The sequence below is a fragment of the Chelmon rostratus genome, chromosome 8, assembly GCF_017976325.1.
Source record: "Chelmon rostratus isolate fCheRos1 chromosome 8, fCheRos1.pri, whole genome shotgun sequence".
In the NCBI taxonomy this organism is placed as follows: domain Eukaryota; kingdom Metazoa; phylum Chordata; class Actinopteri; order Chaetodontiformes; family Chaetodontidae; genus Chelmon; species Chelmon rostratus.
The window spans coordinates 16,010,471-16,024,507 of NC_055665.1; the positions used below are offsets into that span (position 1 = coordinate 16,010,471).

The 14,037-nt window shown below is 44.1% G+C and overlaps 1 protein-coding gene across 2 annotated transcripts in view; it reads left to right on the forward strand.

The window, feature by feature from the left end:
- ptprub (protein tyrosine phosphatase receptor type Ub) overlaps window positions 1-14,037 on the forward strand; it is a 151,873-nt gene that overhangs the window by 91,799 nt on the left and 46,037 nt on the right. For both annotated transcript variants that reach the window (XM_041943280.1, XM_041943281.1), the window contains exons 6-8: window positions 2,312-2,486; window positions 5,373-5,666; window positions 11,984-12,301. In XM_041943280.1, the coding sequence (XP_041799214.1) occupies window positions 2,312-2,486; window positions 5,373-5,666; window positions 11,984-12,301 (787 nt within the window). The remainder of the gene's footprint in view (window positions 1-2,311; window positions 2,487-5,372; window positions 5,667-11,983; window positions 12,302-14,037) is intronic.

The window sequence follows — 14,037 nt, forward strand, 5'->3', positions numbered from 1 at the left end:
GACGCCGGGAAATGTGTGATTTATGTAACTGAAGCCTCCTCATTCCCACGTCTCTGAACGCTTTATCAAACCACCCATTTGGTCACAACACAAAGATGAAGACAAATGCTTTGGGTAATTAGCTGGCACGAACCATACAGACGCCTGCTGTAATGAGATCTACAGGCCGCTGGAATGCTCTTCCACTGCCCGTCCTCTACCTTTTCCCGTCCTCTCCACATCGCTCTGCCTCCTCTGTCTGCTTCACACGCGTCTGTCTGAGCTGTTTTCTTCCCATGAACTCGCATCACTGTTGTTTTCTGTTGTTGTGCCCTTTTGTGTTCGCCGTGTCTGCCGTACCAGCTGCGGCACAGTCTCGGCTGCACACGCCTGCCAGATTAACAGATCGCTTAGTCGTTTCCTTGCCAATTAGCCGCAGCCAGATTGTTTACGTAACATGAAGTGATCTCGCGCTTATTTGATTTCTCCTGATTTCTCCTGCCTCCTCTCTGTAATCCACCGGCTGGTGAAAGGGCGATATGGAAGATACAGGGATGATGCAGCAGTGGGCGATTTTTTTTCTTTCATGGCGGTCACAAGATTTGTTGCCTGCTTAACCCCAATCAGCGGGTGTGTGTTTGTGTGTTTGTTTGCTAAGGCTCAGCCCGAGGTTTGTGTGGTCTGTGGGTTTTCGAAGGCCTTAATCAGAAGTACAACAGAAGCCAAGATGGCCGAGTGTAACCCGAAGGTCTCCTTGTTAATCCTGGCATGCTCTCCTGCTTTGGACTCTGTTAAAACTGGCAGATCGAAAGTATCAGGATTCATGTCCACCATTTCACACGAAGAGAGTGCCCCGAGAACACGAGAAAAAATGTCAGACTCGATGTGTTTTGCTGAGGCTACGCGGGCTCGACGGATGCTAGTGGTTTTAATGGTGTGGAACAATGTGAGAAGTGTCTCTCACGGTGCAGCAGCATGGTGCATCGTACAACATTCATGTGAATCTCTCTCTCTCTCTTTTTCTCCATCGCTGTTTCTCTCCGTTTCTCACTTTCTGTCCCAGCTCACTTTTGTTTATGTTCTGTTTGTGCTCTGAGATTCTCACCTTTATGATAAAACGAGCAGGTGTCTCACAGCCATTTCTACCACTTCCTTTTTTCTTAGTTTAAAACCAAAACACTAAGTGTACATGCTGCTATTCATCCTTTAGCCTATTTACCAAACTGATTAAACCTCAATGCATTAAAGCCCATCTGCCTCGCAGATCTAACTGCTGAGCAGTTAAATGTTTTGGTTCAGTAACATCGCACACTGAGGACGACTGAGGTTGTAGATGGGCTCCATTAAGGGACGACACTCATGACATGTATTACCCCCATAATCACTATTATTTTAACAAGATTTCATTTGTTTGTATTAAAGCACGTCTGGTTGTCATATTGTGTGATTAAATCAGAGAGATGGTCCTGCCATTATAATTAAATTGCACACAACTGGACGATCTGGACCTTTTAATCACATAAGAACTGACCCAGATAGCAACATTTTAAGTGTGTTTTGTTACATTATTAACTGAGAGTCCCGGGAGTTCACTGGGCAGTAACTGCATGCAAGGTCCACAGTAGGTAATGGGTAATGAGTGTTTATGTGCCTGTGTGTGTGTCAAGGGAGGGGTTGGATGGTGTGTGCACTTGGATGTTTTTAATAAAAAAATACATCAATATATATGCAACATACAAAATTGCTTCTTAAATAAGGGTAATGTACTGCAACTAACCTGAGACACAGTATAAAAACAAGAAAGCAAGAAATTAAGAAAAGGAAGAAAAGGAAATAAATAAAACAACATACACTTGCGCCTTAACTGATTATAGACAGATATTCACTAACATAAAACACGGCTTCCATGATTTAAAGGAGCACTCAGCTAATTTCAAACATGTAGTAAAGGTTAGTTTACTAGACATGCTGAGTGCCACTCAGCAGGGAAAAACAGTTGCATTATGTCTTCGATAGCTGTAGAGGTGTTAACAAGCTGTGGGAGTTCTTTACCAGGCAGAGGGGTCTAACGAGGACATATGGAGTTGCATTATGGGAAATGTAGGGTTTGAGAGCTTGCCTCATACTCAGTATGTCTTGTGCTGCTTCTACTCCAGCCACTCTTCTTCTATAATTGTGCATGTGTCTACGCAGCCTGTCTGTCTGTGTAGCGAGTGCACATGACACTGTATGAGATGAGATGTACCTGTTTGTGTTTGCGTGTGTGCGAGACAGAGGGGGACATGATGACCCGTCTTGTTTTCTCTGACCCTGTCCTTTTCCTGCTTTCCAGAGACACAATGGGGACATTTTAACAGCGGCTTCTGTCAAGCACTTGAGTCACCGGCGCTTTGTGGTATCCTTCCAGCTAGACAGCGTCCAGCGAACAGACCAAGACCTTTACCGCTGTGTCACTCAGTCCCCCAGGGGCTCCGGTGTCTCAAACTTTGCCGAACTCGTCGTCAAAGGTAAAGGCGCTCTTTTCTTTGTCTCTTATTGTTATCCTTTGGTCCTTCTCCCTCTTCTGCTCCCTTCATCCCGACCATCACTTTTCCTGCTGTTTTTATCGCAGCGGGATTTTCTGCTCGTCTTGGTCGTAGCAGATTACTGCGTGTGACTCAAATGAGGATTGAAAGTGAAATTGATTGTAACAAGCAGTGATAGCCACTAGTGTGAACACATTTCAAATTACCCATAGGACATCATTTGTGCACGATGGTGGAAATCATAGACACCTATTTCAAATTGATTTCCACAAAACTCCTTCCTCACAAATTGCACGGTGCTCGACACACATGAAGGCTCTTTGGATAGCAAATACAATCTCCCTGACATGTGTTGTTTTCTGAGCTGGAGTTGTCAAATAGGCTGCCATACTCAGCTCTTCAGCTCGGTGTCAAAAAGCTGCTCACTTGACTTGGACTCCTGCAGCCCCTGTCATATCATGTACCACAGATGGTGACCTCACTCCCATTACTCACTACAAACCCCGCAGCCTGAAACCACTTTGACAGCATAGTAATGACATGGCTGTGGGATGGTTTGATGGCATAACAAACTCCAGCCTTCAGCAAAAGGAAGATGATAAGAGGAGAAAAGGATGTGAAAGATTCCCAAGCTCCTCGTCCTCCTCTGTAGGCCGCTGCCGTTATTACGATTTATAAAACTGAATGATGCAAGAGTGTTAGAGAGGGTGCTGTAGCAAGGAGTGTTGTAGCAATGCTAGCAGCGTGGCTCTATGGATGGCGACATCTGTCTGTCCATCACTGTAGTGACTCTGTAACTGTTGGATGGGCTTCTGTGAAATTTTGTACAAACATTCATGGTCGCCTGATGATATATCCTAATGACTCTGGTCCCTTGACATCCCTTTAGCATCACTAGCAGGTTGACATTTGTGGTTATTTGTCAAATCTCTTAACACCTTTTGGATGGATTGCCATGAAATTTGGCACAGATGTTCATGTTCCCCTGAGGATGAACTGAACTAAAATTCAGTTTGTCCAATACTTTGGTTTGTGCATAAATACCTGCAAAACAAATGACATTACTGTGAGTGTACTGTTGATTAGTAAAGGTTAGCATGCTAGCATGCTAAAATAAGCTTGCTGATGTTAGCAAGGAGGTTTTATGACAACCTCACAGAGCTGCTAGTGTGGCTGCACTTCCTGACTCTTGTTTTGTTAAAGCATGAAATAAATCCCATTGATTGACATGGAAGCGTGGATTCGGTTTAGTATTGTGATTCAGGCCGATTGCCACAGTACAAAATGGAGACAAAATGCCAAAATGTTACTAAACCCTCACACCAGCAGCTGCCAGCAAATGAGGAGTCAGTGAATGTGCTCAGAGAAGGCCATGAAATCCCATTTAGTGTGCCCACACTCTCAGCAAATAAGTATTGTTGTATTCATGTGGTTGTTCCTTTCCTTACAAAGGTGTTTTTTTGGGAACAGTCGATGTGATGGTCAGCTGTAAGTGTAAGTCATCTGGCTGCAACTGTATAATTTATTTCACAGGAGCTGAGATGACTCCTTAACGAGACTTTCATAAATCCCCTTTTCCCCCACTGCTCTGCCAAGAAGAGCCTAATCATCCCCTTAATGATGTGGATCCACTCATTTCAAGACTCTAGATTTCGTGCAGGAATCATGATGAAGCTCTCTTATTGCCCCATAGAGGACAGCAACGTGTCCACACAATGAATAAAACATTCTCGTCCTCCACCTTAAGGTACCGTGTTTCTCCGACTTTTGTTGTGGCTTCAGAGTTGTTATATTTTGATCCCGAGCACATTTAAAAAATGTGTTTTCAGGGATTTGCAGCCCCTTAAAACATGAATCGAACCGAAAAATCCGTAATTAAACAAAAAGTAGCGCTGAGAGCAGTGTTGAGTTTGAAAATAGCTCTGTACACAGAGGGAAACAATGGCAAAGAAAGCTAATATACTGAGAAAAAAAAGAAACTGTAAAATCAACAAAGTAAGTGGAGAAAATCTCTAGAACTGTGAACTGTGAAAGAAATGAGTGACTTGTTTTAAATGTGGCCCCACTGGCTGCTTGCCTGTGGCTTAAATTTTGCCTTTCATTATGGATGCAGTCCTTGGCAGCCCAAAGATGAGCTGCTGCAGGCTAAGTCGAGGCAAAGGGAAGCAGCACAGAGTAGAGGTGAGGTGCTGGTAATGTTGAAAGCCCACAGAGAGGAGGGCCATAAAAGATCGATGTGCCTCCGTGGGAATGAAGGATTAGTCACAGCCACAGATCTAACTCTGATCTTTTCTCATGCTTTGTCCTCATTTCTTTTGCATTCCCTCTCCTCCCTCACACCGTTGTCCGTGTAATTGTTCGGCCTCTTGGATCTGCCAGTAAGTGACATTTGACCGGTGGGCTCTGGAATTAATGCTCGGTTCGTCAGTCTTTACCGACAGTGATGCGAAGTCTCCTCTTTCATCGTGGTGACCGGCTGTGAGGACAGAACACTCCGTTAGAGAAAAAGATGTACCGCGCTTAATCCTTCAGTTACAAAATTCCTACACGTCCAGTGTATCCACAGCTGGTTTTTCACTCACTGCTTTGCTCGAATATGCAAGGCTGTGAATGCCTCGTTGATAGCTATGACTAATCTGCTATTTGACCTGCTCACATCCTGCAGTCTCTGGGGACTCATTTAAGACTCAGTGGGCTTAAGCATAATGAGGAATCTGCTTGGATACAACTGGTTATTAAAATGAATAGCACAACTGTACCTCCCGAGACTGTGCAGCAGCGCTTTGGGCCCGCCAGCACATGCTTTGACCAATGCATGTATTTGAGCAGGGAAAAACACAAAACGCCGCTTTTTATTTCCTCTCACAGTGCCTCCATCCCCCATCGCGCCACCCCAGCTGCTGCGTGCCGGCTCCACTTACCTGATCATCCAGCTCAACACCAACTCCATCCTGGGAGATGGCCCCATTATCAGGAAGGAGATTGAGTACCGCGCCAGCCAGTCTCCGTGGTCAGAGGTGCACGGAGTCAACATGGTCACGTATAAGCTGTGGCACCTGGATCCAGACACAGAGTACCACATCAGTGTGCTGCTGACTCGGCCAGGAGAGGGGGGGACTGGCCCGCCTGGACCGCCTCTTGTGAGCAGGACCAAGTGTGCAGGTGAGCTTTGGACACCTAATACAGTGGTTCCCAGCCTTTTTGGCTTGTGACCCTTGAAGCATTGCGGCAGCTGATTATCATTAAGTGTACTAATGAGTTGCAATTAGTTTGACTAAAGAGGCATTTTCCAACATGTTTTGATTCTAAGTCTTTTTAGAGGCCTGAAAGAAATGAAAATACAAATTCTTTCACTAGAAAAAAAGAAACATATAAACCTAATTTTTGTATTATTGTATTATCAGAAATGTGTCTTTTTCCTTCATATTTCTCTAATTACTGAGTGACAACTAATGTATTACAGTGTTGTTTTTAGGTCTAATAGCTTCATTTGTTTTCAGGCTATGTTAGATCATAGAGCACTGAGTGTAGATTCAGATGAGCACTACTATAACTGTAATCATCAACTACACACTCATTCATATAGCACACTAGTTTAGCACATTTTAAGTGCTAATGCTACTGCAAGCTGCTATTTACTGGCCAGTCGCTGCTGCTGCATTGGAAACACGCCACCCACCACCTGGCTTCTATCCATATGTTATGTGTTTTTAGCTGCATTAAGCAGCATTGTTTACTTTATCACTTACATCATTTCCATGGCAGGAATGTGTTGCTATATCTGAATCATGTAGTATGGTGTCATGTTTGTAGAGGCAACGGGCCACAACGGTCTATTCACTCAATTCCTGTTTGCCTCCTTTTTTTATTATTGAGCAGAGACGGTCCTCTGAAAGGATCCATTAGGCAACATGTAGTGATTAGGGGAATTACAGCGTGCACTGTTTAGGTGATGCAGTGCCCCAGAGCCCAGAAGAAAGGAATACAGTGTGTGGAGCAGCTGGCACAAGCACAGAGCAGCAGGGTCTTTAGTGCACCCTCTACCAGGACGCTGCTTTGTGATTTTCAATATTGGATAAGCATATATCTCGATTAAGATAATACCTATTGATGTGTCCTCCTGAAGCCTGACAGCTGCACACCATAACTTCAAAGAGTCTTACACTATGGGGCTGCATCTGTCATGGTAATCTCCAAAAATTCAATCAAAGAGGAGCTGATAGACAAGTTCTAACTCAGTCGCTGCATATACTTATCTCATGAACAAAAAGGAAAATTTTCTATCACTGGCGTTCTGTGAACTCTGGAGCTGAGGAGACTGAAAGGGAGACTTTCATGCTGCCAGCGTTGCAATATTGGTTTGACGGTTATTTAAAAGATAACAGCTGGCTGACTGCAGTGGCTAGGCTAAAAGCAGCCTTCTTTAGTATCTACTGAGGAGGAGAGAATTTATATTTGGCAAGTGACAAATAAATGGGGACAAATCTTAGGTGACAGTGGCGGAGACATAGCAGTCACTCAGGGGTGTGGGGACATGGTAGGCACCCTGCTGGTTTGCAGGGCAAACAATGATTTTTTACATTGATCTGCAGATTATGTTGTCAATTCATAGTTTTGTCTATAAATAGCAAATACACAATTCCAAGAGCCAATGCAGTGTCTTCAAATTGCTAGTTTTATGCAAACAACAGTCCAAAACTAGAAAAAAATCAGTTTTATGACAAAGAATAGCAACATATTCTCACATCTTACAACATGGAGTGAGCAGATGTTTTTGATGCAGATTTTTGCTTGAAAATAGACAGAAAATATCAGTAGATTATTAAAATAGTTTTTACTTGATACCCCATCACTCAGCTCATTTAATATGACATTTCGGCTCTGTTTGCCCCCTCTTTGTTGGTCGTTTCTGCTCATTCAGCAAAAGCTTCCCTTCGCCTTAAACTACAGTAAGTGCTAACGTTTCAGTAAAATGCAGAAATAACCGTGAATTATTATTCATTCTCATCTGTCATTCAGGGGAAGGTTTTCATCTGTGCACCTCTGTCATCTGTCACTGTGCAGAACACCCAGGAGGATGAGCAGGAGACCAGCAAGCCACACCCATGCTTTCTTTTAAATATGTGTAAACATATATAGCACAAAGACTACTGTGTTAATGCACATGCACCCGCAGAGATGTTGCCATTCATTACTGATGCCTGCATCTGCAATGTGTGCGCAGCACTCGAAGGCACACGGTGTGGAGAGCTTTGTGTTACCCAAAGGCGGTCTGTGGATTTGTGTCTTCCATGGTCATCACTCTTTTCTATGCCCAACGGTCTCTTCCTGCCACACACCATCCCTCACATATCTCCCTCTCCTGCTCCAGTAGAGCCACCCTGGCCCCCTCTCCAATGACATATTAAAGCTACTCTCCTCTCCCAACAGCCAAAGACACCCCTCATTCATCAGGCACCATGAGTGAGCTCACAGCCCTCGCTCCCAAGTCCCCACACACCCAGCCCCAACTCAGGAGACGAGGAAAATTCACAATAAAAAGCAAAATAAAAAGAAGAAGAAAAAATAGAAAAGCTGATAGCGAAGAGAGGGAAGAGTTGAGGGAAGGTGGTGGTATGTGTGTGGGAGAGACGGTAGTTTTTCAACGTGAGAGAGTGAAACAGTAAAAATGAGGAGAGTGAATGTGCGAGAGGTGAAGCGAGAGGGGATCCACAGTGTACGGAAATTGCTTTCACAGTTGCTGGTATCGGTGTTTGTGAAAGTCACTAAACTCAGCCTTTAATGATGTATTTACATTTCAACCACTGTGACATTAGCTTGTTCAACCATGTGTGGGATAAGTAATACTGCTGTGTTTGCTGAGCTGTTAAACAGGGCATTTAGATGCAGTGCTAGTTCGATACAGAGGAAGTATAGGTGAAATTAATTTTGCCAGTCTGTTGTGTTTAGTCCTCAGGTAGCTGCAGAGCTGTGAGTGACTGATGGTTGAATTGGTTTTGTTGTAGTGCAGCTGCATCTGATTGACTCCTGCGTGGCTTGACCAGTGTTCACAGTTCTTACCTGGGCGGTGTTCATGTGGTACACACTTTACAGTAAGCTGCAACAATCGAAACCTTCTCCACCTGCTGTTTTTCACCTTCTTGACCCTGCAGGTAACTCTAATCACCACCTGGTTCCCAGAGCTCCCCTGGCCCGACCTCCAAACCATCTGGTCTACACCACCTCTCCTGACCCCACATTCCACCACTGAATCCTGATCATCCCCCTTTTACTGTTGGCCTGATTAGGTTTAGCACGGGGAAATGGATGGTGCGGTTGTTGTGGTGATTTCAGGGAGGTGGTAACCATTCAGTGAACAGAAGGGATATTTGGACCCTCCCTGCATTTAGGAGGAAAGTGAATTTCCCCTCCAGAAGCTATGTCTTGCCACCGTGACTAATCTCACTCTTCCATGGTCATGCTGAATATTTCCCTCCTTCCCGAACATGTTCGGCTAGCTGGCTTCACCGTACACATTCACATCGCCGCGGAGGCGAGCTGTCCTCGTGTGGGTGCTGTAAAACTAATGGCCGTGAATGTGAACATGGTCTCCGCCTGGCTCTGATGGCCATCCAGGTGTGCTTGATGAGCCATTGCTGTGATTATCAGCATGGTGCATTAGCACAGCTTGAAGCCCCTCAAGTAAATCACAGAGGAGAGGCGAGCATTTGTACTGCAGGTGGTCCCCAAACTACGTTAATGGGCTTCCACCTGCTGCTGGGTCACTGATCCTTCTGGAAAGCCCCTGCCCGTGATGCTCTTGGTATGTTAAAGGGAGCCAATGCTCGAGTCTGACTAAAATTATGCACAGTAGGCACACAAGTGCTTTGCCTTTCTTGGCATATCGTTCATCATTACTTCCATTCTGAGCCAGAATTCCCTATATGCTCGCTTTTGGGGTGCTTGAATTTATGCGTGCTTGTGTTTTTGCTTGCACACGGGTATAGTCCCGCATGTCTGCGCAGATTTGGGTTTTCCCGGCTGACACAGTCAACCCAGATCCCCTCCACGGACGCATGCGATCAAAGGCAGCTCTGCTCTGTCCTGCTGCTGTCCCATGCCACAGCTTTCGGGGAGATAATAAACCAGAACCTGTCACATCCACTCTAACTTCCAATCTCCGAGGATCAACGTGGTGCCCTGGGCTTTCGGCCATGTTGGGGCGGCTGCAGTTTTCACGCCACAGGGTGCCAGAGAACGGGTGCCCGTGGCATTCAGATAAATAAGACGAAGCAAGGGGAAGGGGCTGGCACAAATGTCCACTTTGAGAAAACCCACAATGAGCACACTGTGGCCACTTTGGCGGCACTTTCATCAACTCAGCAGTTAAATGCCTCTCTTTATTTAGCTCTCAGACTGTGCAGACTATCAATTGCACCATTAAGACAATCTTCAGTCACACTGAACAATGGAACATTAACATTTCTTGCTGGGTGCAGTCTACTACTTTGCGATTACCGTGGCTACCCATTTATCTGCCGCCACATTAGTCTGGATGAGGTTCAGATCAATGCTCTGGTCATATTTCCATCTCGTACGAGATGCCAGGCAGCAAATTAAAAGAGAAAGCCGGTGACTGCGGAGGCCTTCAGTATAGATTGGAAGTGTCATGAAATTTCACTTTAAAAGAATTGCTCGACCACAGGCAGTAGTAAGTGAGTAAGAATAATTGGGCATAGGGCTATTGTATCTGATAATGTTAGCATATTAGTTTATGTGTGTTTGACCATGCACCCACGCATAGTAGATGGAGAGAGAAGGAAGGAGGGAGAGAGGAATAGATCAAAAAGAGAGAGAGATAAAGACATAGGGCGAAATAATTATACAGCGAATGTGTGCGTAGCTGCGTGTCCTTGTACAGCTACAGAGCACCTTTCAAATCCATTTTCTTAGATAATTCTTGTTTTAGTGCATTAGCTCTTGCTCAGTGATGCATTAGTCGCCTTATTTAAGTTCCCCACACTAATCTGTGCTGCAGTGAGAATCCCTCTGAGTATACGAGTCAGCGAAGGAATGAAGACCTTGGCCGGTAACCTCAAACTCCACTGATCTCTCCCTGTACCCCATATCTCTGCTGTCATTCCCTGCCTCCCCGGCCCATTACTCAACATGCCCTATTAAAAAGGATATTGCAATACAATACATTATGAAGCATATTGCTTGATAAAAAGGCATTGATTGTGTTAATAATGGCCACAGATAAATGCCTCCATTGATAGTGAGGATGTCCTTGGTTTAACTCGGCCCGTCTTCGGTTTCGGAGGTCCTCCTGAACACTGGCTGGTCTGTGCCTCTGTGCATAGAGGCTCTCTGTATCTCTCAGCCAGCCATTACACTTGAGGAGGATATCAAAGACAGAGCTGTTGTTCTTTTAGTCTGAGTCAGAGAAAGTCAGGGTTAACCCGGCAGTGACCAGAACTAACTTGGTGCCTTCTAAAAATATGTGACAGGCCATCGCGATGACCCAGCAGTAAAAGTGACCAGCGGAAGTGAATGCCCTTGTGTGGCACTGATATTTTTGTGTGTGGATTAAACCTCAGGGCATAGAAGTATAAGTACTGGATAGTCAATTTGCTCTGCGACACGGAGGCGGGGACTGGTGGGACTGCGACAGCAACCCGCAGCCTGTCCGATTAATTAGCGCAATTGGCATGAGTTCCCGCTCTGCCATGGGGGATGTGGGTGTGTTGTGCTGGCAGCAAAATGTTGACCTCCATGTTGCAGTGGGGCAATATGGCGGCATGTAGGAGGGGAAGAAATGGAAAAACTGCCAGGCAGTGGTGGAGGAAGTACTCATATCTTTTTTTTAAGTAAAAGTACAAAAGTATTATCAGCAAAATGTACTTGAAATATCAAAAGTAAAAGTCCTTGCTATGCAGAATGGCTACTTTCATAGTGTTATTACAGCATATTATATTATTCTCTTTTTCTCACTAGCAAATGCATAAATATGTACGATCATGTTAATGTTGTGGAGCCAGTTATACAAAGCATCTAAAATTGACTTCCATGTGGTATAGCACAGCATCCTGGATGTGTAGTTTTTTCACAAGTAATTAAGTGTGTGAAATAAATGCAGTTGAATAAAAAGTACAGTATTTACCTCTGTAATGTAATGGAGTATAAAGTAACATACAATTGAAATACTCAAGTAAAGTAAAAGTATGTCAAAATTGTACTTTAGTATAGTGCTTGAGTAAATGTACTTCATTGCTTTCCACTGCTGCTGCCGGTAGTCCCGGGACATCACCGTCATTTGCTGGTTGCTCTGTCTGAAATCAAATATTTCACAATGAAACTAAGTTACCTGTGTGTTCATTTTCTGAAAATCAGTATTGTGCCTTCGGGACATCTCTAGTGACATTGCTCTTTGTTTTCATCGCATCTTTGCTTTCTTTATTCCTCAATTTTCTCCTTCAATCTTTCTTCCTCCCTCCCAGAGCCCATGCGTGCACTGCGGGGCCTCACAGCCACAGATATCCAGTCCAGGCAGTTGTCCCTGCAGTGGGAGAATCTGGCGTTCAACCTGACACGCTGCCACACCTATTCAGTGTCCCTCTGCTACCGCTACACCACGGCGGGAGGCGGCGGCGGCCACAACACCACTGTGCGCGAGTGCCTGGCAGTGGAACACAACGCCTCACGCTTCACGCTGCGTGATCTGCCACCCTACCACGGCATCCATGTCCGTCTGTCACTGGCCAACCCAGAGGGGAAGAAAGAGGGCAGAGAGGTCACCTTCCAGACCGAGGAGGACAGTAAGTCTCGAGAGGAGGTTAAGAAAAGATAGCATGGAAACAGGACAGAAAAGCTGAAAAGTGCCATCTCAAAATGGTATGCATTTTGAGATAGATCACCACCTGAATATTAAGATACATTTGCCACTTTGTTCAGTGCACCGACCAAATGCAGTCTAACACATTAATGAATTTTACCGTCATTAAAGGTGTGAACAATAAAGATGTTCAGTCTTTGTTGAAATCGTTTCCGAGAGGTGTTGATTAAACCTGTGTGGGATGCAGTCTGTGGTGCTGTTGAACTGTATTGTATTATACAGAGAGGTGTTTCTGTCGATTAGCATACATTCATTGATATGAATGTGGTGGACAAAATAACAGAAACACATAACGCAGTCGAATACAATTTAACAGCATCAAAAGAACTGCATCCTCCAAATTGGCCATAAATTTTAATTGTCACCTTTCTGAAACAGTTTCAATAAAAACTGAATGTTATAGCCTTGATGAAGGGAGAATTTATTGCAGGACTGTCAGATTAGACTGCATTAATGTGAGCAGGGTGTACCTAATAAACTAGTAACTGAGGGCGCTTACACACCATCTTTACGACTTACTGATTGCTATTTGCTGTTGCCTTTTGTCTTGTTTTTGGAAAATAATTTTACTGTTCGTCGAATTAACTAAATTATCTAGTATTTTACAATGTGTGTCTAGAGTGTGGTGTATGTACGAACTGCTGGCAGAACAAGTTTTATTGTTTGAAAAGACAAAGTGACATCCAGCTTCATATGCATTGCATTTCTTATTCAGAGAGACCCGAGAATATCACTGTCATATCTTAAATTATGATCACATGGCTCGCTATAGATGGCTGTTTATGAGGAGTGTAGCATCTAAAATGTACCAGAATATCTCAAATGGGGAGACTATCCAGACCTGAGACTACCCGGAACCAGAACTTCACTGTAAAATTTAACTGATGCTCTGCAGTTTTTGAGGTTTTTAGGTATTCATGCACACCACATGTACAAATCCATGTGTCAGTAAGTTTTGGTCCAAATGTGGTGAATTTGCTTGATATTTCAACATTAACACTTCTAACACTTATACAGCTCCTCTGTTTTCCCCTACCACATTAATACAGAGTGGGTGACCATCTGACCCGTGCTGAATCAGCATTACAAAAGATCCTTTTCATTTTCAGATGAAAATAACATAAAAGAGAAAACAATATATCTGAGACTCTGGGAACTCTAGATAGGATTTTGTGCTTATTTCTTATCTCCTATTATTCTTTTGTGCTGTAGCATATCGTCTGCATGGCGGCTGAGGGAGAAATCAGTTCTGCCGTGAAAACATCAAAACAAACACCATTTTTCAGAAAGATATATGCATAGAGAACGATAAAAAGAGATCAAGAGAGAGTCAGAAAGCAAGAGAAAGGGCTTTTTTTCCTGAAGTGTTAGAAGATAAATATATGCATATATCCATACAGTACACGTCAATTATGAATGCTTTTTCCAAAAGCCTTAATAAGCAACTCTGTCCTCCAGACTAACTCAATTCAAAAATAACAGTCGACTCAGCTGTTTGGTTCTTGCTTTAGCCTCAGGCCTGAATCTCACATAACAGTTTTTCTCTGTACAGCGCTCACACAGACCATGGGGACTTGGGCTGCAACCAAATGGTCCAAAAAACTGTTAACACAGTCTAATATTGAATGTTCAGTCCACTCACTACCATTCAGAAACAAG